At 42.7% G+C, this 24,324-nt stretch overlaps 2 protein-coding genes across 2 annotated transcripts in view; one reads left to right on the forward strand and one right to left on the reverse strand.

Annotated features, from left to right (window-relative positions):
- Nucleotides 1-14,437, forward strand: part of SECISBP2 (SECIS binding protein 2) — a gene marked incomplete at its 5' end in the record, with an annotated part of 28,784 nt that extends 14,347 nt beyond the window's left edge. The window contains 10 exons of the mRNA XM_084278414.1: nucleotides 915-1,016; nucleotides 2,520-2,642; nucleotides 3,916-4,048; nucleotides 6,654-6,823; nucleotides 8,395-8,533; nucleotides 9,112-9,241; nucleotides 10,903-11,123; nucleotides 11,848-12,002; nucleotides 12,431-12,632; nucleotides 13,025-14,437. Of these exons, the coding sequence (XP_084134540.1) occupies nucleotides 915-1,016; nucleotides 2,520-2,642; nucleotides 3,916-4,048; nucleotides 6,654-6,823; nucleotides 8,395-8,533; nucleotides 9,112-9,241; nucleotides 10,903-11,123; nucleotides 11,848-12,002; nucleotides 12,431-12,632; nucleotides 13,025-13,134 (1,485 nt within the window). The 3' untranslated portion in view covers nucleotides 13,135-14,437. The remainder of the gene's footprint in view (nucleotides 1-914; nucleotides 1,017-2,519; nucleotides 2,643-3,915; nucleotides 4,049-6,653; nucleotides 6,824-8,394; nucleotides 8,534-9,111; nucleotides 9,242-10,902; nucleotides 11,124-11,847; nucleotides 12,003-12,430; nucleotides 12,633-13,024) is intronic.
- Nucleotides 14,438-17,326: 2,889 nt separating this feature from the next.
- The window catches only part of SEMA4D (semaphorin 4D), a gene marked incomplete at its 3' end in the record, with an annotated part of 34,791 nt that continues 27,793 nt past the window's right edge, over nucleotides 17,327-24,324 (reverse strand). The window contains exons 15-17 of the mRNA XM_084278659.1: nucleotides 19,932-20,141; nucleotides 18,666-18,763; nucleotides 17,327-18,174 (exon numbers count right to left, since the gene is read on the reverse strand). Coding sequence (XP_084134785.1) covers nucleotides 18,145-18,174; nucleotides 18,666-18,763; nucleotides 19,932-20,141 — 338 coding nt within the window. The remainder of the gene's footprint in view (nucleotides 18,175-18,665; nucleotides 18,764-19,931; nucleotides 20,142-24,324) is intronic.

Raw genomic sequence — 24,324 nt, forward strand, 5'->3', positions numbered from 1 at the left:
AAATAAAATTTGTTTTAGTGTTGGCTATTTAAATGTAGAGGTGCTACTACCTTTGATTCGACCTGTCCCTGAATGGGAAGAGTGTGTTTCCTGGAACATTTCATCCCTTTCATGAAGTCCTATTTTGGCATACTTCCAATCTCTTAAAAATAGTTAATTGAGTGAGGTTTGTCTGTCCTTATGCTAGAACGTCCTAGTTTGGGCTGTTAAAGTCTTTCAGGCTGCAGAAGTGTCAGTGTGTCCAGCACTATTGTGCCACAGCTAAAAAGGCCTCTTGAAGTGGGAGGAGAAGCAGGTCAATGAAAACCAAGCTGATGGATCAGGACCATTATGACTGAGATAGTGGATAGAAGGTGAGCAGAGCAAGCATCAGCCTGTCTCTGCTTAATTTGGAATCTGGATAATGTATCCTCTGCTATTAAAATTTACTCTTCTGTGTAAGACTACATAATCACTTGAGTGATTTATCTGTTTATTTCCATACTGTAGCCAAGAGTTACTACCCTTTTTTGTGCCCTTTTTGTTCGTCACCATTGACATCTTTAAGGCAGAATTGCACAGCTGGAGACTGTACTGGAAGGAGAAGGAAGTTGTTCTCAAGGCTGTTAAATGATCTGAAAAACACTCCTTTAGGAACGATTTACCTCTAATTATTTGTATCAGCTGACAGCAATAACAAGTTGCTGTTGGAAACATTTCTCCTGTAAGCTCTTTCAGCCCTGAATTAACTGCTGCAGAGATGACTTAACCAGATTGTATAGTTGAGGATGCTGCCCTTTGCTTATGAATTTTTGTACAATGGGACAAATTGTGGTAAATGTTTGCTAAGCAGGGAGAAAATTGTTTGAATGTAGGAAAGTCAGTTTGGAGAATGTGGACTTCATAGTTCTTTATCTTCTAATACATTTGTTTAGGATGCTGAGGAGTTTCCAGATCTGGCAGCTGCTTCTGATAGGCAAAACAGACTAGGATCTCAGAAATCATCACTTGCTCCTGCTGTCAGAAAGAAGTCCGAAGTAAGTAATCTTAAGATACTATGTGAATGTTAAGAAAATAAGCAGGAAAAGACTGCAAGGTTTAAATTAGACTAAAGGTGAAATTCTTTGACTGTTTGGGCTTGGGTAGATACTCTGTGCATTGTGAAGAGCTGCTCAATGAATTCAGTAGGTTTGTGTCTTTCCAAAGGAGAGACCTTTCTGAACTGCTGCCTGGGCTACTAATTCTGATATATAGACACTTCTGTTGTGGACACTCACAGTTAGTTGAAATGAACTGTGTTTATGTAGGGTTTTTTTTTTTCCATACAGGTAGTGTTCTAGTTTAACTTTGCATTTAATAAAAATAATATTAAGAGTCTTTCAATTTCTGCCTTTGCTGTTTGTTCATATAATCAAAGTTCAAGGGCATCTGAGCAGTGCCCTGGTTTGTTGTCAAAGGTAAGAATTTGAGACCAATATCAATTATATATCCAAGCTTTGTGGGAAAAAACCAAAACACAAAAACCCTTGTTTGCTTTGAGGCAGTAAATTGCATTGACAGGAGGGAGCATTGATCAGCAGAAAGCACTGTAATTGCTCAAAGCAGATTTGTTATAAAGTGCTGTAGAGACACGCCCTGTAAATGAGACAAACCTGGTAGCTTTGTAATTCAGGGTGGGATATAACCTCTCGGAGCTTACGTAAGCTGTAGAGACGTGAGCATTAAGCCAGTCGTACTCCTGTCTAATACATATTTGAAGATGAAGCTGTCTTGCTTTTTTTTTTTATTCCAAATCTGCAAAAAATTAGAAAATTATGAGTCTGATTAAGCAGCCAACAGTTTATCATACAGAAGGCCACAGTAATGTCTCCCTGGAGCCTTCTGTTCTCCAGCCTAAACAACCCCAGCTCTTTCAGCCTGGCTTCACAGGAGAGGAGCTCCAGTGCTCTGATCATTTTTTTGTGGGCCTTCTCTGAACCTGCTGTGACAGGTCCATGTGTTGTGCTAGAGACCCCAGAGTTGGACACTGGACTCCAGGTTGGGGGAGGACACAAGAGTGGGGTAGAGGGGCAGAATCCCCTCCCTCAGTCTGACAGCCATGCTTCTTTCAATGCGGCCCAGGGTATGATGGGCTTTTTGGGCTGCAGTCACACGTTGCCAGCTCATGTCCAGTTTTTCATTCACCAGCACCCCAAGTCCTCTGAAGGGCTGCTCTCAATCCATTCATCCCCAAGACTGTATTGATATTGGGGGTTGCCCCAACCAGGTCCTGATGCTTGCATATGGCCTCGTTGGACTACATGAGTTTCACACTGACCCACTCCTTGAGCCTGTTGAGGTCCCTCTGGGTGTCAACACCAGTGTTTTCAACACTTCAACTATAGTACTCAGCTTGACGTCATTCAGAAACTTGTTGAGGGTGTACTCAATCCTACTATCTGTGTTCTATTTGAATTTCATATCTTCACTGAACCCTTTTCCATGTTCCCTTAAATATTTTATCATCCTCTTTGTCACCTTTTGTCTCTTATGTTTCAAAGATCCAACTCCCTGAAGAGCCTTGGGATGGTCGGTCTCCCACACTGGATGGAACTCCTAAGCTGGTGGATGGACTGTCAGGGAAGCAGGCTTCATATTCTGTAATAGAAAGAAAGAAAATGCAGGTAATTAATTCATGTTTGAAAAGAAGTTTGCAACTCAGACTCACAAAGGAGATTAACATATTCAAATCTGAGTGTTAAGTCCAAGCTCACCTGTGATTTTTATTCATACATTGTCATTCATACTTTGAGATAAGTGGCAAGATCCTCTTGATGAGAAGCACCCAGTGATGGTAATTGCTGGCTCTCAGTTTGTGATACAGTGTTTAGGGAGAAACAGTAATTTTTCACTTATTACTAGTTTCTAATATCAGGAACTTTTCTTTCACCTGTCTTACCTGATCATGGCATAAATCCGGTCAAGGTTGCTTGTCTTAAGGAGTTGGAGACCTCTCAAAAGTGGTCTGATGGATTATGACAAGTAGCCAGGGAGGTAAAATACAGAGCAACAGTGAGGCACAGCATAACTGTGATGCAAGATGAGATCCTAGGTTCAGAAGGAGGTCACATTCCTTAACGCTGTTGTAACAGAAGCTGTAAGGAATTGATCCTCCAGGGTAAGACTTCTAAAAGTACAAAATTCATGAGTCATTTCCATAGTGTATTTTGTCGTATTTTGCCCTTTCATGGTCTCTGCTAGACCAGTCAATTATGCATAATCTTTTTTCTGTACTTTTATCAAAGCTTGCAATTCTGGTAAGCCTTCTTTTTTGTTCAAAGATAGGTGTCAGTCTGACCAAAGTGGGAGCCTGGCATACAAAGCACCTCCTTTATTAAAGACTTTATATTTTATGCTTTATTCCAGTAGTTATTTGAGCTGTTTCTGACTTTTTTTATTTTTCACATTGAAGTTAATATGTATTTAAAAGATCATAGAATCATAGAATGCTTTGGGTTGGAAGGGGCCTCAAAGACCATCTAGTTCCAATCCCCTGCCACAGGCAGGGACACCCTCAGTAGAGCAGGTTGCCCAAAGCCTCATCCAACCTTTCCTTAATAACTTCCAGAGTTGGGGCTTCCACAGCCTCTCTGGGTAACCTGTGCCAGGGCCTCACCACCCTCACAGGGAAGAATTTCTTCCTGACATCTAACCTAAACCTACCCTCTCTCACCTTAAAGCCATTGTCCCGTCTCCTATTGTTACCTCCCTGATGAACACTCCCTCTCCCACTTTCCTGTAGGACCCCTTCAAGTATTGGTATAAGATCAAAATATTTTCATTAAGTCAAGTTAAAAATAAAAAGTATTGTGAATGAAGGCATTGAGAGTGTATTACACACCGTAGAGTTTATATTTGAAATGGAGACCATTGCTAATTGGTACTGAACTTGTTCAGGAAACAGCCAGGAGCAGTGGTAAGAAGAGTCAGATTCCTGTGCAGTTGGATTTGGGCGGTATGCTGGCAGTCTTGGAGCAGAAGCAGCAAACTGAGAAGTCGAAACAGTCTTCTAAACCGGTGGTGTTTTCAGGTATCAGTTAATATGGAATTTCCTTCCTTTCAACTTGAGTTCTTTTTAAGCACTCGGCAGTTAAATGCAGCTGTAACGATCTCTGAACGTGCAGGTAGGAGTACAGTTCACAAAATACAAGAGAAAATGAAGAAAAAACAAAAAAGCATTGCAGTCTGAATTGTTTGGAGGAAAAAACCTTCAGGACAATGCCTTGTGAAAGAATACCTTGCATAAATATGAGAGGTGATTGAAATTTCACGTTGTTGAAGATACTGATGTTTGTGGAGGTTTTTACTCTGCCTTAAATACGGATGTTATTGTTGTGATCTCAGCCTGCGGGAAGGGGCTACACAACAGTGATGGCTTTCCTAAGTTCCTCCAAGGCTAGAGATCTAGAGCCTTCTGTTTAGACACTGGGGTTATATGACAGTCAGCCCAAGTTGTGCCATGCCTGATAATTGTGAAGTGCCTGCTAACAAAGTGCTAAGTTTTGGTGATGGAGAGAATCTGTCAGACCTTGTGGATGTGTAACCAGGAAGCAGAAACGAACAGCTCTGTGTCTTTTTCATTGTAGGTCAAATTTTAGTCTTGGCTATGGTAATGCGCTGTATTTTGCAGAAAGAAGCATGATGGTTGCCAGAATTTAATGATGATAACATTTCTGTCCTTGATTCAGGAAAGAATTTAAAACCAAATAACATTTCAGAAAGATCCAGTCACAACAGAATTCGTCCCACAATGTTTAACATGATAGCTGAGCTTTTAAAGAAAAAGCTCAAAATACCAAGCATTGATGAGCTTCCTTCACTTACTGAGAGCATTTGTAACATGCTGCTTTAAATTGGTATTTCTTTTAATTTGAGCCAGTCAGCCTCAGTGCTGCAGAGGTGATAATAGCCAGTCTTGTTTCTGTAAAACTACACAGTGTGTGGAACGGCAGGGAAGGGGTGGAGCACGAAATCTCCTCAGGACACAGTACCTGTTTTCTAATATTAATTTGCCTGTGACTGAATGTGCTGCAGGAGAGAAGTTGTGATGTTCATATCTTGGAAGTATAAGGCAGGTATTACTCAGCTTTATAATACTTTTTAATGTTCGATGCACCCAATAAATTTGCATGTAACCAAAATGTAACATTAGTTTGGGAAGTAGCATTGTGCTGACCTCTGTAAACAGAGAGAAGCACAAATGAACAAGGGCAAGGTAGAGTTATTTTATTCCATGACTGCTTCATCTGCTAAATAACAGTTGGATGGAACAGCACAGTAAAGCAGTAATTATCCCCTGCTCTAGATGAACCTGCTTTACCAGGGGGTTGGACTAGATGATCTCCAGAGCTCCTTTTCAGCCACTCCCACTCTGTGATTTGAATTTAAATTACATTTTGGAAATGCACAAGTTGTGCTCTATGACACATACTGTTAAAGTCATCAAGTTCAGGAACATGGGATCTCTGAATTTGAGGTGAAGAGGTGATACACACAGGAAAGGAAAGAGGTGATACACACAGGAAAGGAAAACTGCAGCTGTCTACAGGATGTGTATTTGCGTATTGCTTCGAATCCAGTTTCAGTTCTTGAGGTGCCTATGCTGACATGCACAACATTGTTGGCAGTGTTCTCAGTTTGGCTTTGTTACACAGAGCCTAAAGAGAAGAACTGTGGTGTAGCAGCTTTGTGAAATAAACTCTTTATGCTATTACTACTGTATGTGGTGTTGGAGGATCAGCATATAAATGGTTTGGAAGGAGAAAATGAAGATGGCTTAAGACAAGCTGCCAGAAGTTCTGGGGTTTTTTTAGAGGAGAAATGTTGCATGAGGCACAAAGGTATCAAGCTTATTCCAGTGACACTTATGTCATCTTCTTCATTGACTTGCTAATGTAACCTGGTTTATATTGGAGATAAAAGAGGTTTGACAGGGTACAGCAATTCCTACCAATAGCAGCTGAAAAGGGAATGTAGTTCTTAGGGTGTGAAATCATGGTTTGGAAGGACCCAACTTCAGTGTCTTAGCCAGTCAATTAGAGCTTCTGTGCACTAAAACCTCTGAAAAATGCAAGTAAATGTGACATCTCCAGAGAGCTGTGCTGGTTAAGCTAAAGAGATTTAGCTGTAGCTTTGCATTACTCATTATCCATCTGCAAATGAGCTTTATCAAACATCACTAAAGTGTAACTAATGGTAGGAGTAAGTGCTCCAGATTATTTACAGCAGTTAAATCTCAGATCTGTAATACTGCAGCTCAGTATGTATCTTAGTGTGGTACAGAATCTCTGAGGGAGGAAATGCCATTACCATGAAACGGTGGAGACTCCTGAGGGTTTACCAGGCGGGCATGGCATGGTGTTGAAGGTAGCTTGGCGTGCGGTATTTTTTCCTAGATCCTGCTTTGGAGAGTTCAGGAGTGAGCTTGTGATTCTAGTTGTATAATAAAAGTAGAGGACACGAGTCTTCTGGGAGGAGTATCTTTATTAAATAACATTGTTTAATGACACAGGACTAGCAACACAAAACAAATTTAGTATGTGTATACTAGTGCTAATCTGGTCATTAAACTCGCCGTGGAATCTAGTTTAGGCGTGTTTTATAGTTGTCTGATGCAGACTTTTTTTTTATCTCAGTTGGTGGTGCCATACCATTGCTTTCTAAAGAACCTGCAGCAGCCACAAAAAGTCACCGGTTAAACCAAGGAAAGATGCCTCATAACCCTTTGGATTCCAGCGCTCCTTTGGTAAAGAAAGGGAAACAGAGAGAAGTCCCTAAGGCAAAGAGACCAACACCTCTTAAAAAGGTGCTTCTATGTTTACCTGAAATACTAAAATATAGGCTACTGTTCAGTATTATACTGTGAGTCTGTTAAACCCTCTGGATTGAAGATCTGCATCTCAGTGTCCACTCATCTAAATTCAATTTTAGCTTTCCTTGGTTTAAGAAAGAGGGAGGGGTGGGGGAAGAAGAGGGGATTCTTGCTAAAGAGCATATGCATGTTTCCCCAAAATACATTTTCTTAATGTATTGGGGAAACAATCATAAATCACTTGATAGCTGAAGAAGTGCCACTACAAAAGTGTCCACTTACCATTGGTGACAGGGGACATCCAAAGAAATCTTACTTGGTTTGGATAAGATTTTTTTTGCAGGACTAGGGAGAATGGATAAAACAAAAGTAGTATTTAATATTTCTGTGCTTTTCCCAGCCAGAACTTCAGCTGGTTCTGCAGTAGCTTGTGTTAGATGCACCTGGTGACTTCTCCAGTAGCCTGCCTCTCTGCCTTTTCTTATTCCTTCCTGTTGTGTCTTCTGTACAGACAATTTTGAGCTACTACTCCATCGCTAGGTCACTGTTTGGTCTAGAACAATTCTTATGGGGCTAGTGAAGGTTGTTTAGTGGTCATTCTGTGCTGCTTAACTGAATTTGAGAACTGTACAATATAAACAACGTGTAACAAACTCTGTGTGGTGATTCTGATTGCTGTGTCTTCTGGCTATTCTATCTTCATGTAACCTATTTTCCAAAGAAGGTTTGAGAAGACAAAGTTTGAGTTGTCTGTAAAATTAAGATCTGTGTTCTGAGTATGGTAGGAAGCTTATTTTTGCTCTTTGTTCATTTTTGACAAATGCAAATGGAGATACTTATCTTGCAATTAGATTCTGTGGTGTCATTGATTACAAATTTTGGGTAGATTAGCCGAGCTAGTGGTCAGATATACGGTAACTGCTTCTTAGCAGCTATGAAAGCAGAAAGGAGGGTGAGTTTCAGGAGACTGGTTATTGCTTTCACCTCTGGCAGCATGTTTGATCCAGCGTGTGTCAGACCTTCCTTCTGTGTACCATATGGCTTAGCTTCCCACGGTAACTTACCCTCTCTTTCTTCAGCTAACGAGTTCAGAGACTTGAGATGTATTAGACTGAGTCAAGATTTGTGACAGGGGAGTACGGGGAGGAAGAATCACACACACATGTGTATATAAATATATGTGTCTGTGTGGCTGAGTCTGTGTCTGGATTGCTACAAATTGACAGTCTGAAGAAGAAAAGTAGAGGCTTTTTCACCCGCTTTGCTTCTCTCTGTCGCTTGAACTTCAGTTCTGTCCTTGTAGTTGATCCCTAGTAATTATTTTCTCCACCCAGAAGCTGGTAATCAAGGAAAAACTCCTTCTTTAGTTAGATTGAGGTCATACCTTTCCTTATTTTTATGTGCAAATTTAAAAAAAAAATCTTACAAACTTTGAGTGATGATGCCAGATTTCTTTATGAATGATTTGTATGCAAACACTGGGTGAGAGAAACTGCTGTGTTATTTGTGTGACACTGATTTGGATTTTTTACATATATATATACATTTATTGTCTTTTTTTTTAGATTATTCTGAAAGAAAGAGAACAACGAAAACAGCAACGTCTCCTAGAACAGACAGCAGGAGCAAAAGATGAAGATAATATTTGTCAGTCTGCAGAAAATACTACTGAAGATGAAATACTTCAACAAGATAGTCAAGCAGGTATCTTTCAAGAGAAGGCTACCATGCATCATGTAGATGGAGATTAGAGATTAAGCATGCATACTACTTTCAAAAATGTGTATTAAATACTGTCAAATGAAAATGGTAGCTTCAGAATTTTCTGGGATTTAGCTTGGGCTTAAGTGTGCCAGAGCTGATGAATGGTTAGATTGTTCTGGTGTTCAGCTGGAAAGAGTGAATCTTCACTGGAAGCTCGGAGGGGATGCAGCCAGGGCAGGAGACCCAAACTAGCCCAATGGGGTATTCCATACCATATGTCATTGTGGTAGATATATAACTGGGGTGAGCTGGCTGGGCCAGTGAGAGGAGGTTCACTGCTTGGGGGCAGGTTGGGCATGGAGTTCTGGGCACTCCACTATGTATAACCTGCTTTGTATATTCTGGTGGTGGTGGTGTTTTCCTCCCTCTTTGCTATCCTATTTAAACTGTTCTTCTCCCAGCCTACAAGTTGCACCTTTTTCTTCCAATTCTCTTCCCCATCCCACCAGCAGAGATCTATATATCCTCGTGGCTTTTTGGTCTGTTTTTTTATCAAAATATCTTTGTTTACATGATAGCTGTTCCTGTAACACAACTTGCTGAAGGGGTTCTGGAGGACACAGGGATCAAGGAGTCCACAGAAGGTTCTGTGATACCAAAGCAGCTAACCTCCAGCCTTCCAAAAATTCATAGCAGGAAGTTTAGAGAGTAAGTATTGATTGTGTTGATGTCTGTTTTACCATGGTACCACAATTACAGCAAATCTTTTAAGCTTAGACTGAAGGTTCTGAAGTTTTCCTTTATTTAAGCTCACACACAAAGTAATTCTATCCAGAGACATAGTCTGTATATTGTTGTAATTCTCACTTCAAAAGACATATTCCTTGAAGGAAAAAACAAGATCAGGTATTCAGTAGTAGTCGTTAGTTAAAGTCTAAGTACTTTATTTTAAATAAATGGTGTACCGGCTTAGTATTTAAGAAAGTCTAGTACACCATAGTTATTTTTTTGTGTATTCTTTGGATTTCTAGTGCCACACCAAGGAACAAAAATGTAAAAAGTGTGTATAGCCAGATGATACTTTCATCTTGTGGCTGGGCAAAGACATAAAAGTGAGATTTATGGGTGGTTATGTGCAAACACTTATAGTTTTGTTTATAAAGATAGGTACACATTTCCTTATAAAAGAAGAAATAGCCATTACTGCATGTGAGGAGGTCAGAGATACAGTCATCACAGTTTAAAATAGCTAATTCAGTTAAACAGGGTTTAAACTTCCATTTTTTCCTTCCATAAAAGCACCACTGGCTTTTGTGCAATTCATGAACTAGTTTAATATTGATACAACCATTCTTTATCTTCCTGATGCCATGTGTTGGCTTTCACTTAACTTCTGATAGCATTAAAAATTACTTAACTTGTGTCTGTGCAATGCAGTTTTACTGAAAGCACCGTTTGGGTTGCATATGTACAGTCCATCTTGTTCTAGGATGCAAAATTCAGCAAAGCTCAAAAATATTCTGTTGTCTACTAAAACACTGAAAATCTGGTCTAGACTTGCCTTTGAGACTTAGAGAAATCAGCGGGAAATAGTAAATAAAAACTTTTATAACTTAACTTCAGCATAATTGTATCTCTAAGATCCAGCGTAGATCTTGTGATCTCGTATTATTTTGTGAATCTGCCACTTGGCATATTTCTGTTGGCTGTGCAGTTGAGATATCTTTAGGTTTTCTTTTTGAGATCTTTCTTTACTGGATGACTCTTTGTGTAAAGATGTGCAAAAAATGAGCTTGGAACCCTGATACTTCCCAGGGAATACTGGAAGGATGACGTACATCCGTTTTTATCCTTCCTTTACAAACACCACAAGACAATCTGATAAGTGAAATAGGATGACAGATTCTAACAACTGTGATCCTGGGGAGGAGGAATTTGATCCAGATTTTTGAATTTGCTTTAAATACCCTTTTATGTATAGGACTAAATTAAAATTTTATACTTTGAACTTTAATTTGTATTGGTCAAAATAAATGCCCTCAGAAAAATGTCTCACTAGAAAAACATGGATATATAGTTATTGGTATAAAATTTATGTATGTTTATTGTGCATGTATATATCTATTTTTAGTATAGTTTGATATGGGAGCCAGAAACCACAAATAACAAAATTTCTCTGAGTTCTCAGCCACTGAAAAAATCTGAAGTAAATTTTTGTTTTCATGTATAAAACGAGTGTGATTGGAGTGGACAAAAAAAGACAAAGACATAGAATGGAAGGCAAACTAGACTTTATGTATTTTACGTATTTATGTATTAATATTTGTCATTTTAGTGTTTCTAAAATGTATTTGTTTTTTTTCTTCCAGATACTGCAGCCAGGTACTTAGTAAGGAAGTTGACAGCTGTGTGACAGACCTCCTAAAGGAACTGGTTCGTTTCCAGGATCGCTTGTATCAGAAAGACCCAGTGAAGGCCAAGATAAAGCGCAGGCTTGTTATGGGTCTTAGAGAAGTTTTGAAACATCTGAAGCTGAAAAAACTTAAGTGTGTCATCATCTCTCCTAACTGTGAAAAGATTCAGTCAAAGGGTAAATAATATATGTCTTCTTAAATGCTTTTTTTAAACAAAAGATGTGTAAAAAACCCAGACTTGCTATACTGGCAGCAGTACTATTATTAAAGGAGTAACCTTTGCAATCCAGTCATATAAAGGTGCCTGCCTTCCTTCAGACTGTGTGCTCCTGTGCAGCTGAACTGTGAGATGAGCCAAGGCTCTCCAGGGCAAGGGAAGTTTCCTGAGAGCAGGGTCAGTTCAGTTACTGATTTGCAGTGCAGCTGTGCAAAAGACTGCGCTGCTGCAGCTGAGAACAGGCAGAGGTTGCTGATGCCAGCTGCACCTGTTACCACAAGAAGTCCTGCTCTGTCAGTCCTTTTTAGGACACAGATTGACAGTTACTTCTCAGTGAGTTTGTGTAAGGTTTTTTGTAATTACCATTGTTGTTTGAGTTGTTTCTTAGCAGCTGGCTCTTGTTTCAGTACTCGATCCTACACTGTAACAAACCTCAGAACAGTGGCAGCCTGAGGACAACAATAACTAAGAATTAAGCTGGGGGGGTGGGGGTGGGGAGGAAGTAAAATTCTCATTTAAAATTGAGATCTCACACTGTTATTGAGATCCATGTATTTTTTTTGTATAAACTCTTGTCATTTCAAAATGCACCCATAATTTCAAGGGTATTTTTTGTTGTCTTTACCAGTACAGTTGCAGTCAGCCTTGAATAGTGTCATTCTTGATTCTGTTGTCTGCTGCAGGTGGGCTGGATGATACTCTGCACAACATTATCGACTGCGCCTGTGAACAGAACATCCCCTTTGTTTTTGCCCTGAACCGCAAGGCCCTGGGGCACTGTGTGAACAAAGCAGTGCCTGTGAGTGTGGTGGGAATTTTCAGCTATGATGGGGCTCAGGTGAGCTGAAATATTTAACATTACTCTTTACCTGTGAGTGGGGGAAAAAAATATTCTGACTTCAAGGTTTTGCTTGTTTCTTTTGCTTCTGCACACTTGGACTCTTTAATCCTGGGTCAGTGGCTTACAGATAGAACTAATTTTAGAAGCATAGACACTCAGCACTGTTCAGAAAAGCAGTTTGGCCATCTCTTTCTGACATCCTCTCCATCTAGATCTCTTACCAAAAATATTTTCCTGAGACAACTGGTGTGTTTATCATTGCTTCTGTATCATTTCTTTTTCATGTCTTTATACATACTTAACTACTGGGCTTTTACATATAAACACAGATGTTCTGAATAAGGAATACTCATTACAGCTTTTCGTGGAGATGTTAAAACTTAACTGTATGATTTAAGCTTTACTGATGTTTTGTATTTCCATAGGACCATTTTCATAGAATGGTACAACTGACAACAGAGGCCAGGAAGGCCTACAAAGATCTGGTAGCAGCTTTAGAGGAAGAAGCTGGAGGAGGAGGAAGAGAAATCCAACCTGGCATCTTAACCACTGAAGATGGAAAGAACAGCTTATCAGAAACTGGTAAAACATCTTCCAAGGACTCTGATGAGGATGTACCAAATTACAGTGAGTATTTACTGACTTGGCTTTGTTCAGTTTTCATTCAGAGTGCTCTTCAGTTCTACCATTTTCACTGAAACACATGACACCTGACCCCGTAGTGGTTAGTAACTGGGGAAACCCTGCTTTTCTGTGATTTCTCTCTGCCCCTCTGATTTTAAAAACTTGAGGTCAGCTCTTGCTGAAAAAGCCCTCTCTTAGGTCCACTGATGGCAGGCAGTATTCCTCGCTTTCTCCAAGGAGTTTTAACAGAGCTCCTTATTTCTGTTTGTTAAAAAATACTTGTAAGTTGCTGGGAATCAGCATGACTTCTCATTTTAACTTTTTCCTCAAGTATTAGAGAATAACCTGTTTGTTGTGTTTGTGTTCTGTTCTTTCTTTATTCTAATATTCTCTAGTTAAAATCTGGAGGAGAAAACTTGAAGAAGAGTATAACCCATATGCACTGGAACTGGAAAAGAGTGCAGCTGCTGACATGGTGATAGTGAATTCAGAAGAACGTCAGTAAATGCAGATCCACTTCTGTCGGGCTCTTAATTCTTCAATTATTTTTTTTAGACCCCTAGGAAGAGGGTAGCAAAGTAAAATAACGGAAGGCATATCCTAGGTCAGCTAAGTACAAAACACATTGGAGCACATGAGGCACTGGTTAATGCTTTTATGTTCCCTGTATTTGGTTGATTAGTGACAAGAGCATATTGTCTTAAACTCAGACCTCTTGAACTGGCTGGGCATTCTTTAATGGTCTGATGGACTAGCACTGATTTGTTAGTATTCCAAGAGAACTTTGCTAGGAAGATAATTTTCTTGGGGAAGAGATTCTAAAAGCCAGGAGGTTGTTCTTCTGGCATCACACAACATGTGTAGAGGAAAGAGCTGAGAAGTCTGAAATTCCCTGAGAATGCTCTGGTTAGAAATTTTATGAAGTTACGTGTACAATGATGATGCTTCTTCTGCTACTCGTTTATCATAGATCCTGCATTGAAGTTTGGGGATACTGAAGGACAGCAAATGTGCCAGCTTGCTATCCTCTTTGTAACTTCTCCATGCTGACTTGTTGATGCAGTTTGGGGTTGTGTTGGTGTATATATAGAATCACAGAATCATAGGGGTTGGAAGGGACCACAAGAGATCATTGGGTCCAACCCCCCTGCCAAAGCAGCTCCCTAGGACATATCACTCAGATAGGTGTCCAGATGGATCTTGAGTATCTCCAGAGAAGGAGACTCCACCACCTCCCTGGGCAGCCTGTCCCAGGGCTCTGTCACCCTCACTGGGAAAAAAGTTCTTCTGCATGTTGGTGCGGAACTTCCTGTGCTCCAACTTGCAGCCATTGCCCCTTGTCCTGTCCCCACAGAGTACTGAAAAGGGGCTGGCTGATTCCCCCTGCATCCCATCCTTAAGATATTTATAAACATTATTAAGGTCCCCCCTCAGTCGTCTTTTCTCAAGGCTGAACAGTCCCAGCTCGCTCAGCCTTTCCACATAGGGGAGAAGCTCCAGACCCTTAATCATCTTTGTAGCCCTTCTCTGGACTCTCTCCAGGAGATCCCTGTCTGTTTTCTAGCAGGGAGCCCAGAACTGGACACAATACCCCAGGTGGGGCCTGACCAGTGCAGAGTAGAGGGGGAGGATCACCTCCTTCGATCTGCTGGCCACACTCCTCCTGATGCACCCCAGGATCCCATTGGCTCTCTTAGCCACCAGGGCACACTGCTGGCTCATGGCCAACCTGTCATCAATCAGGACCCCCAGGTCCTTCTCCACTGAGCTCTTCTCTAGCAGGTGATCCCCCAGCCTGTACTGATACAAGCAGTTATTCCTTCCCAGGTGCAAGACCAATGGGCTGAAGTTTAACATGGCCAAGTGTAGAGTGCTGCACAAGGGACATAACAACCCCCTGCAGCACTACAGGCTTGGGGGAGACTGGATGGAGAGCTGTCAGGCAGAGAAGGACCTGGGGGTGTTGGTTGACTGCAGACTGAATATGATCCAGCAGTGTGCCTGGGCAGCCAGGAAGGCCAATGGCATCCTGGCTTGTATCAAAAATAGTGTGGCCAGTAGGTCTAGGGAGGTGATTGTGCCCCTGGACTCAGCGTTGGTGAGGCCACACCTCGAGTACTGTGTCCAGTTCTGGGCTTCTCACCATAAAAAGGACATTGAGGTCCTTGAACGAGTCCACAGAAGGGCAACCAAGCTGGTGAAGGGGCTGGAGGGCAAATCCTATGAGGAACAGCTGAAGGAGCTGGGGATGTTTAGCCTGGAGAAGAGGAGGCTGAGGGGAGACCTTATCACCACTTACAACTACCTGAAAGGAGGTTGTAGAGAAGTGGGCGATGGTCTCTTCACCAGAGTAACAGGAGACAGGACAAGGGGAAATGGCACAAAGCTGTGCCAGGGTCAGATTGGATATTAGAAAAAAATTTTTTACAGAAGGAGTTGTCAGTGCCTGGAACAGGCTGCCCAGGGTGGGGGTTGAGTCACCTTCCCTGGACGTGTTCAAAAAAAGGGTAGATGAGGTACTTAGGGATATGGTTTAGCATAGGATGGGGTTGGTTAGACTTGATGATCTTCAAAGGTCTCTTCCAACTTTGTGATTCTGTAATTTGGGGATGTCTGATGATTAAAAAACTTAACATGAGCCAGCACTGTGCACTTGTAGCCCAAAAGGCAAGCTCTGTCATAGGTTACATCAAAAGTAGTGTGGCAAACAGGTCAAGGGAGGTGATTCTGCCACTCTGCTCTGCTCTCATGAGAAGCCAACCTGGAGCACTGCATCCAGCTCCAGGACCCCAAGATAAGAAAGGACATTGAGCTGTTGGAGCAGCTCTAGACAGGGAACACAAAGATGACCAGGGGCAGGAGCACTTCCCCTACATGGACAGATTGAAAGAGTTGGGGTTGTTCTGCCTAAAGGAGAAGGCTTCAGGGGGACATTTTAGCTGCCTTCCAGTACCTAAAGGGGGCCTGTAGAAAAGCTGGGGAGGGGCTGTTTGCAAGGATGGAGGATGAGGGGTGATGGCTATAAACTGGAAGAGGGTAAATTTTGACTAGACATGAGGAAGAGATTTTTTACTGTGATGGCAGTGAGGCAGTAGAATAGGTTTCCCAGGGAAGCTGTGGCAGTGTTCAAGGCTAGGTTGGATGGAGCTTTGGGCAGCCTGGTTTAGGGAAGGATGTCCATGCCCATGGCAGGGGGATAACTACATCATCTTTAAGGTCCCTTCCAACTCAAACCAGTCAGTTGTTCCATGAATCTACCATTATTTACAAGCTGCAGATGTAAGAGGAGAAGCCTAAAGACAGTAATTGGGGAATGCACATGCAACTTGTCAGCTGTTCTGGAAGGTGATATAGATGCCATGTGCTGCTGCCAGCATTACAAGTGTTTCTGTGAGTGTTACACCACACTGAACATCTGTAGTGCAATACTTTGGAACAGAGCTGCCTTGTGAAGTTAGAAATTATAAAAAAAACTTTAAATAATTTTGCAATTCAAACAATTTTGTAGAATGTAAATTGTATAACATCTGTTACAATACATTGATTCTATAAAGTATGGTTGTGACTTAAGTAAAAACTTCTTGTGGGCTCTTTCTACTTGAAATGTCAGGTCTGAGCAGAAATTTTGGTAAGGGAAGCCAGTCGGTCACTCGTGATGATGATGATGACTCTGTTATTTTCTTACCTTAAATGGAAATGGAAGGTGAAAGATCCCAGTGATGAAAGATGGTTTTTGGCCAGCAGATGTCTTTGATCCAGAGGTGAGTTGTGGTTTATTTGTACTTGTGCCACTTTGATACACATCTGCAGCTCAATCTGCTGAATGCAGTCACTGCATAGAATAGGACCATGTGGGGAGGATCACATTAAGACCTTTGGGGGTTTGGGGGGGCTATATTTTCTTTGTCTTACTGTGAAAGAGTGTGATAAGTTACTTTGGAAGCATTGTAGGTTGTTGAAAATCCCAAGTAATTTGCTGGTCATAGAATGTAGAAAAAAAACTTCACTGTAAGGGGCTCAGTAATTTTGTTACACAAGTGTTTTTTCACAAAATTGAGCTAAACAGAAGATTGGCAATATTTTCTTACCGCTTGTAGAACTTTTCTGCAAAGACAAGGTAGAGTTCAGCTATGCTAATTTAAAAGTGACTTCAAGCTTAGAAAGCCTTGGCTTCCTGAATTCGGCACCACAGAACTGAAGTCTGCTCCAAATCCTTTGAACAAATAGAGGAGGGACAGCTGAAGAAGAGTGTTTTGATAGCTGTGCTTTGACATAGTTTACAGCTAAGGGAAAAACAATGGGGAAGAACCCCTGAACCTTGGCAGCAGAACCCTGCAACTGCATTAATTTGGGATTGCCAGTTTAAAAAAACATAAGTGGTTTGTGTATAAGAGTTTTCACCCTGTTTGTGTAACCACAAGGTGGCTGGATATTGGGAGAAGAAAAAAAAACAAGAAAGTTCATTCAGGTAAGTCTTAGAGTGAGGAGAATGCTTCTCACACTGAGGAAAACAACCTTCTCCCCTAACTGATAAGGTTTAAACACCTTACCGGTAAGTATGAAGCTTTGTGCTGCTGCTCAGAGCCACCGTCCCCAGGGGCTTAAGCCACAGTGATTCTTAGGTGACACCTTACTTGCTTTCAGATTGTTGAAAACAGCTGAGAAGACAAGACAGGAAAACTGAATTATGCCTCAGTCTTTTGTTTATTAGATACAGAGGGACAAAACTCTGAAAGACAGTACAGTAAAGCAGTTTCAGCCAGGGTTAAGTAGCTCCTCGCATCTTCAGTCTGCAGTTTTTCACCAGGAATAATTTTGGAATCAGTTCATCATATAATTTTTTTTTAAGCTGCCACAGTTCTCTTAAGTATAGAAGAATAATTTGCAAAAGAGTCGGCTTCAACTGGGGTGCTTTGTAATCTGTCTATTTTGAGCATTAGTCAGAAATCCTTTATTTGGTACAGAAACTTTATTACCAAAGGAAATGTGTTTGAACAAATGAACTTGCTGACACCTGAAAGGAATGCTCTTCAAAACACTGAGAACAGAGCATAAGGGTAAACACATGAAGAGAAAATAAATTGGTGAGTTGAAGTGCCTTTAAACAAAGGTGATGATTCACAGCTTACTAACAATCTCTACATCACATGCCAAGATCCTAAAGCCAAAATTAACTGGTCTGCTTAATGAACTCAAAACAGAAGCCATACATCCTATTCTATTATTTGAGCAGCCCAAGTCTTGGTGTGACTGCTTGTCTTCTTCATTAACTTGAAATAACTGGCATCAGAAAAGCAGAGATGGGGTTCTAGCATGGGATGGGGTGATGTCGCTCGTAACTTGGTTATTCTTCAGTGCAGTAAGGCTCTTCCACCTCAAGCTTCAAGTGGTTTTCCTGAACATGATTTTTAACACCAGTATTTGAAAATCGCTCTCTGAAGGCTGTGCTACTCAGAGTACTAGGTACTCTAACTTGCATGTTTTTCTCCTTGTAGTCTGTCCATTCCTTTGTCTGTTAGAGGCTGTTTCTCTTGTTGCAACTCTCCTGGAGAAGAAGTTCAGAATGATGCATTAGCATTGCCTTAAAAATTGCTGGGCCTTAAAGGTTGCCTGTACTAACTAACTGTTCCACATAAAGCAAGCTTATGTTGTATCCAAAAGGTATCAGAAGATGGCACTATTTTTTTTAAAGCTTTGGTGGGCAGCAGCATTAAGTCCAGTAGTCTCTGCGATCCAATTAGTTGACAGATATGATGAAACTGGTCTACTGTATTAATTATAAACAGACTTAAATTCTGGGCAGGATGAGAACTACCGAGTGGTTAGCACCAGGTTAGTGGGCTGAAGGAGAAGCTGACATAGCCACAGTGCATGTCACAGGTTGAGGAGATTTTACTGCTGAGAGATCAAGAATGACAAGATATACAGGAGCGTTAATCACTTTGTTATATAAATACATTTGGTTGCAGAAGCATCATAGGCTGTTTATAAAATCAGGACTGTAGTGCATCATGCAAAAAGAGAGATAATTCTTACCCATGTTTTCCTCCAGCTTTGCATCATCTTGTCATGTTCACTGATGGCACTTCTCCAAGTATCAAATTCTTTGGTCCATCCATCCTGACCAGGACTATCTGAGAATTGTACATGGGATGAGTAAGAAACGGTGTAATGATGAAGTAAGGTGGTATCTGTTCAGGTGCAGTACTTACTGCAGAAGATTGAGCTAGAAGGAACAAAAGCCACCATCTCATCCTTCATTTTGCTGTACTGTACCTCCTCTCTATGCTGCCTGGAAGTAAGTTCTATGTTTCTTGCCCTCTGCATCAAACTTTATAGCCTGCAGCATAAACAGCCAGTGCCTTTATCTGTCATTCAAACCCAATCCTGGAGCACAGGAATGCTCCATTCAGCTCATACCAAGCCTGGGGAATAGAATGATATGATACAGCTGACTATGCCCAGGTTATTATTTCCCTACTTTTTGCTAAAGTTATGTAGCTGTTAGTTGTTCATTCTTCTGAGAACACGAGACAGGCTCACTACACCCCATCCTGGTAAAATTCTAGTAATTCTGCCTGCCAGTTCTTGCACAGTATAACACTGGTGATGACATGCCCAGATGTAATATTTTCTGTTTATCCTTTAGCCACTAGCAAGAGTATATAAAATGCTTTTGGACCACAGTGGAAGCCTCCCTCTGTTTTAGTTGCAGTTACAGTAGTTTCACTGAAATGCTCTTCAGTCTGCTTCCAAGACTGAAGAGTAGCTGGAGTGATGGCAAGGCAGCTTGTGTAACTCCTACTGCTTTTCTCTGCCACTGAAGAAAGAAGGGTTGAGGTGTTCTCAGCAAATTCATCTTTGTTACTATTAACAAGCTAATGAATTTTTCCTTCACCCTGCCAAGAAAATCCATATTATATGATGATCATTGCTCCTGCTGTCCTTTTAAAGACTATTCAGACCTGCAGACCTGAGTAAGTTTTGGAAAGCTAGCTGCACACGATGCTCAGGCTGCATCCAAGGATTCTGCACAGCTGCTGAAGTCATCTAACTGACCTCCTGTACAGTTAGTGTCCAGATGAAGAGGTAAGAGCTGATTTCCACTTCCAGATCATAACAACTGATTTGCAGCTTTTTCCTTCATGGGAAGAGGTGGAAGAAGGCATTTTTATGGCTTCAAAACCTTCTGATAAACAGCTGAAGCAGGTACTAATACAGGAAGCAAGAGTTGCCATCCTCAGAAACACATGTGCTCATCAGGGTTAGGCCAATCACGGCATACATTCAACACCAGCCTACCTTTCTCTTCCACAGTGATGAGGACTCCTGATGTTGTGTTCCCAAGTTTTGAGATCAGTGAACATTTATATTCTGTATTTTCTGATACTGAATCTTTCACCCAACTCAGGATGTGCAGTCTGCCATCAAACAGCATATGAGATTGCTCTGTGATGCATGCCTTCATCTTCTGACCATTCTTCTTCCAGACAAAATGGGAGTCAACTGGACCTGTAAAAATGTCAGTCAGCTTATTTTGTTAGGAAATAACAAGATCAGTCTTTTGAAATCAGAAGCCTAAGACCTTAAGATGAGGTTCAAAAGCATAAATGACTGATTATAATGTTTCTTCAGTTTCTTTAGCTGAAGTTCTGGGTACCAAAAACCTGAGATAAAGGAGCTACCACTGCTCATTTAAGTTCAAGCCAAAGTTGTAAATGAGCTCATACATGGCAGGGAATTCTGACGGGATTCTCACAAGGGGGAACTCACCTGCAAACAGGGTGGAGCAGAGGAACATCAGCACTATCTGCCTGTTACCTACTGCTGACCTGCTAAGCTTCTGGCACAGAGCTGAAGCCATCTGAGACATGACTTGCAAAGTTTGAACTACAGGCTGGGAGGAGAGAAGGTTCAAGAACTCAGTTGTGTTAAAGATGCTGGAACTAATAATGGGAGAAGCAGAGTAGGAAAAAGCACAGAACCATTAGTCACGGCAGGCAATTAGGCAAGACAGGACTTGGAAGAAGCTGGATCAACAACAAAGCACAATCTCATCTTGCTGCTGCTATTATTAACCTGTGAGGACAGAACGTGAATCAGTCAGAGACTGCCAGTAGCCCAGAGGACAGAACAGCTGTTCCCAGAAAATTAGCAAGGTTGGCTGAAGTGTTCTTGGCAGTGTCAGAGCCTTCCCGTTTAACATACAGACATCGGGCCAACCTAACAACTTTGCAGTAATCCTGATGTTGGAAGTGTTTCTCCCTCAGGGCCTAGAATCCAGACTAGTCTCAGTGAGAGAAGGCACAGAGAGAAGCTGGGGGTAAAAAGAGAAGTGCTGCTTTTGCAAGGATGTCTTGTAGAGAATAGGTAACCTGCTCCAGCAGTCAGCTTCTAACCGTGAGCATTTCAGATTCTAGGTCAGTGTCCAGAAAACTAATCAGGTGTTTAGAAATCATGCAGGCAGACAAAAAATAATGTGGCCTCTACATCTGTCTACTTCCTCAGTGTTAAATTGTGTTATTCTTAACTCATTTGGAAATAATACATACTACGAATAGGGAGATATAAATTAGTAGTAAGTGTAAGGGTCAACGAGAGTAAACATGATTTACTTTAAACCTGGGGGGTTTCTCTCTAGGGGAGAGATTGTGCTACTTCCCTCAAGCCCCGAACTCCCCCAGCCTCTGTGCAGTCAGCAGCACTGGAAATCCCCACGCTGGCACACTCAGCCCCACTCACACCAGTGAACTGCAAAATCTAGGTTCAAGCATTAGTCAGGGTTTTTCCTCATCTTGGTGTTTCACGGCAGGTTATCCTGATTTCCAGGCACCGTGCTGTTACTTTACCGGCTGTGATTTCCTTCTCAGGGTTGAGCAATAGAGAGAAAAAAGACCAAACACCGTGAACCAGTTCCACCCACAAAACTCTGACCTGTGTTTGCTAAATGCAAATTTTCTACAATTCTAGAGCAGTAAAAACGTAGAACTTGAAGGAAATTAATGAGAACACGTGCTCTGCATTTGCTGCATTAACACAAAGTGCATTTCTAGTGCAGACTTTAGCATATGAATTTCTAACACAGTTGATCTACTTACTTTGCAGTCCGTTTTAAGAATGCTTGAAGGATTTAAAAACATCTCATTAAAACACAGCTTTCAAGTTGGAAACTAACGAGGACATCAGTCTAGATGCATAGCAGCGGTGTTTTAAGCGGCACCTGAAGATGCCCTTTGAAAACACTGCTTCAGTCTCGGCAAATGCATTGTCAATAATCAACTTCACCACTGTAACGCTGCCAGCCAGGGCAAGGTTACGAGTTACCCAACAACAAGCAGCAGCAAGCCTGGCCCTGCCACCCGAGCTGCCCTTTTCTCTGCTGAAGCCCTTCATTTCCTGCTTGCTTACACGGTTTTTGTTTTCCATACCTCTGCTTTCAGCCCCGCCCTGAGTGAGATGGCAGCAACCCCCCGGTGCTGCCCAGGTCTCTGCTGCTGCCAAAACGGGGTACCTGACCTGCGTTGTGTCACAGGCAGGTTTGCACAAGCCGTGTACTCAACAGCCAGGTGACCTTGCCACAGGATTTTTCCACCAGGGAAAACTGCACCAGCCACAGCATTAAAAACAAACCCACCGCGGCTGCTCGTAAACCCCTGCCCCCCATCCCCGGGTTACTGGTGTGTATGTGCTGGGTTTGAATCCATCCTGAGGTGAAGGACGGCCGCAGGCTCAGAGCAGCGTCTGCCCCTGGGCTCTGCGGAACTCCCACCACGGCCGCAGGCTCAGAGCAGCGTCTGCCCCTGGGCTCTGCGGAACTCCCACCACGTTAAGCGCTGGCCACATGCGCATCGAATCCCAACAGACACGCGGCTTTCAAGAGAGCCAGGAGCCGCCGGTTTGCAAAGGAGTACGGATTAAGCCGAGCTCGCCAGCGGAAGGCTGGGGTGGGGGAGCGAGAGGGGAGCATGGGCCAACCTATCTCCTCTTGCCCAAAGGAAGCGATGCGGAAGCCACGCAGTGAAGCTCTTTAACAGCGAAGCCCCATTGCCGCTGGGGTAGCACGCTGTTTCCTCCTGATTTTCAACGTGGTTCTTGAAGGGTGACATTAAGACAAGGCTTCCCTATGAATTATTCAGAGCAACGCTTCCAGATAGCGGGGAGGTGAGTTGGGTAAAACAAAGGACGGGCCATCAGCACCTCTTAAAAGCTTTCCTAATTCTCTGAAAGTTGAGAGTAAATTGAAATCCGCTGAAGATAACTGACAGGTATCCCACAGAGAAATAGCAGCACGGTTAACAAAGGCCTCTTCACAAATTCAGGCAGAGCTGCTTACCAGTTGCTGTGCTCAATGATGGGAATTTCGGGGTTGAGAAAAAAGCAACCAACCCAGTATTCCCCAATAAACACCAAAACCTCTTCAAAAACTCACAGCAGGCAGCAGATTAACAAAACCAAGCCAAACAAACCCAAAAAGCCAAGCCTGCTCCCTCCCATCCCCACCTCAAAAACCCATGGCATCTGGATTTAGTAAATCCTTGCTCTCCAGCTTCTAGTTTGGCTTGTTCTGAATGCTGCTGAACTAAACAACCCAGATTTCAGAAAACCAAGATAGACCACGCAAGGAAGCTCTCATCCACGGCAGGGATTTAGTTTTAAGAAGACACTATAATCTGGGTGCAGAAAGGTTATTTTAAATTAGAGGTAACGGCACAGGGAAGGTTAGACAGTCCTTCATATGGAAAACAGCTGCCAGCACTGCCCGGGGTGCAGCTGAAAGCTGGACCAAAGGCCGGCCGGAGCTGCAGGAGCCTCAGCCACCGGCTGAAAGCTGGACTGAGGGCCAGCCGGAGCTGCAGGAGCCTCAGCCACTGGCTGAAAGCTGGACTGAGGGCCAGCCGGAGCTGCAGGAGCCTCAGCCACTGGCTGAAAGCTGGACTGAGGGCTGGCAGGAGCTGCAGGAGCCTCAGCCACCGGCTGAAAGCTGGACCAAAGGCCGGCAGGAGCTGCAGGAGCCTCAGCCACCGGCTGAAAGCTGGACCGAGGGCTGGCAGGAGCTGCAGGAGCCTCAGCCACCGGCTGAAAGCTGGACCAAAGGCCGGCAGGAGCTGCAGGAGCCTCAGCCACCGGCTGAAAGCTGGACCGAAGGCCGGCAGGAGCTGCAGGAGCTGCAGGAGCCTCAGCACTGCTGCTAACAAGCTAGGAAAACAACAAATAGCAAAGCGAAGCAATTGGGAGGATGACAGATGAGGGTAAGAGGTGAGGGAATAGAGACTCTAAACTGAGTCAAGCATCTCTGCAGTTTTCTGGGGAAAAAATGAGTTGTAGCTTTGGTGGTTCTTTGCAGTGGGTTTTGTGGTTTGTTTTTTTTTTTTTTAAAGTAGGGGCAATACATCCTAGAAAACAAACTGGAAATAGCCGGAGTGCAATTACAAACCCCAAACACCTGAAAAGCCAAGGAAAAGAAGTGCCAACGCACAGTATGACTCCAAACAGCAGGTAATTCATGTGGAGGAACCTTCAGAAACCTGGTGCCTTCGTTAAGTGAGCAGCCCGCTGGTGCAGCCGTGATAGGGCAGGAGAAGAGCCGCAAGCGCTGCCCCTGAGCCAGGTGAGAGCTGAAGGCAGCAGCCGGCCATGGCCGCGGCAGGCGGCGATGACGCGCCGCGCGCGCGGAGGGGCGCGGGGCAGGGCCCCC

This window comes from Gallinula chloropus (assembly GCF_964237585.1).
Source record: "Gallinula chloropus genome assembly, chromosome: Z".
Lineage (NCBI taxonomy): Eukaryota > Metazoa > Chordata > Aves > Gruiformes > Rallidae > Gallinula > Gallinula chloropus.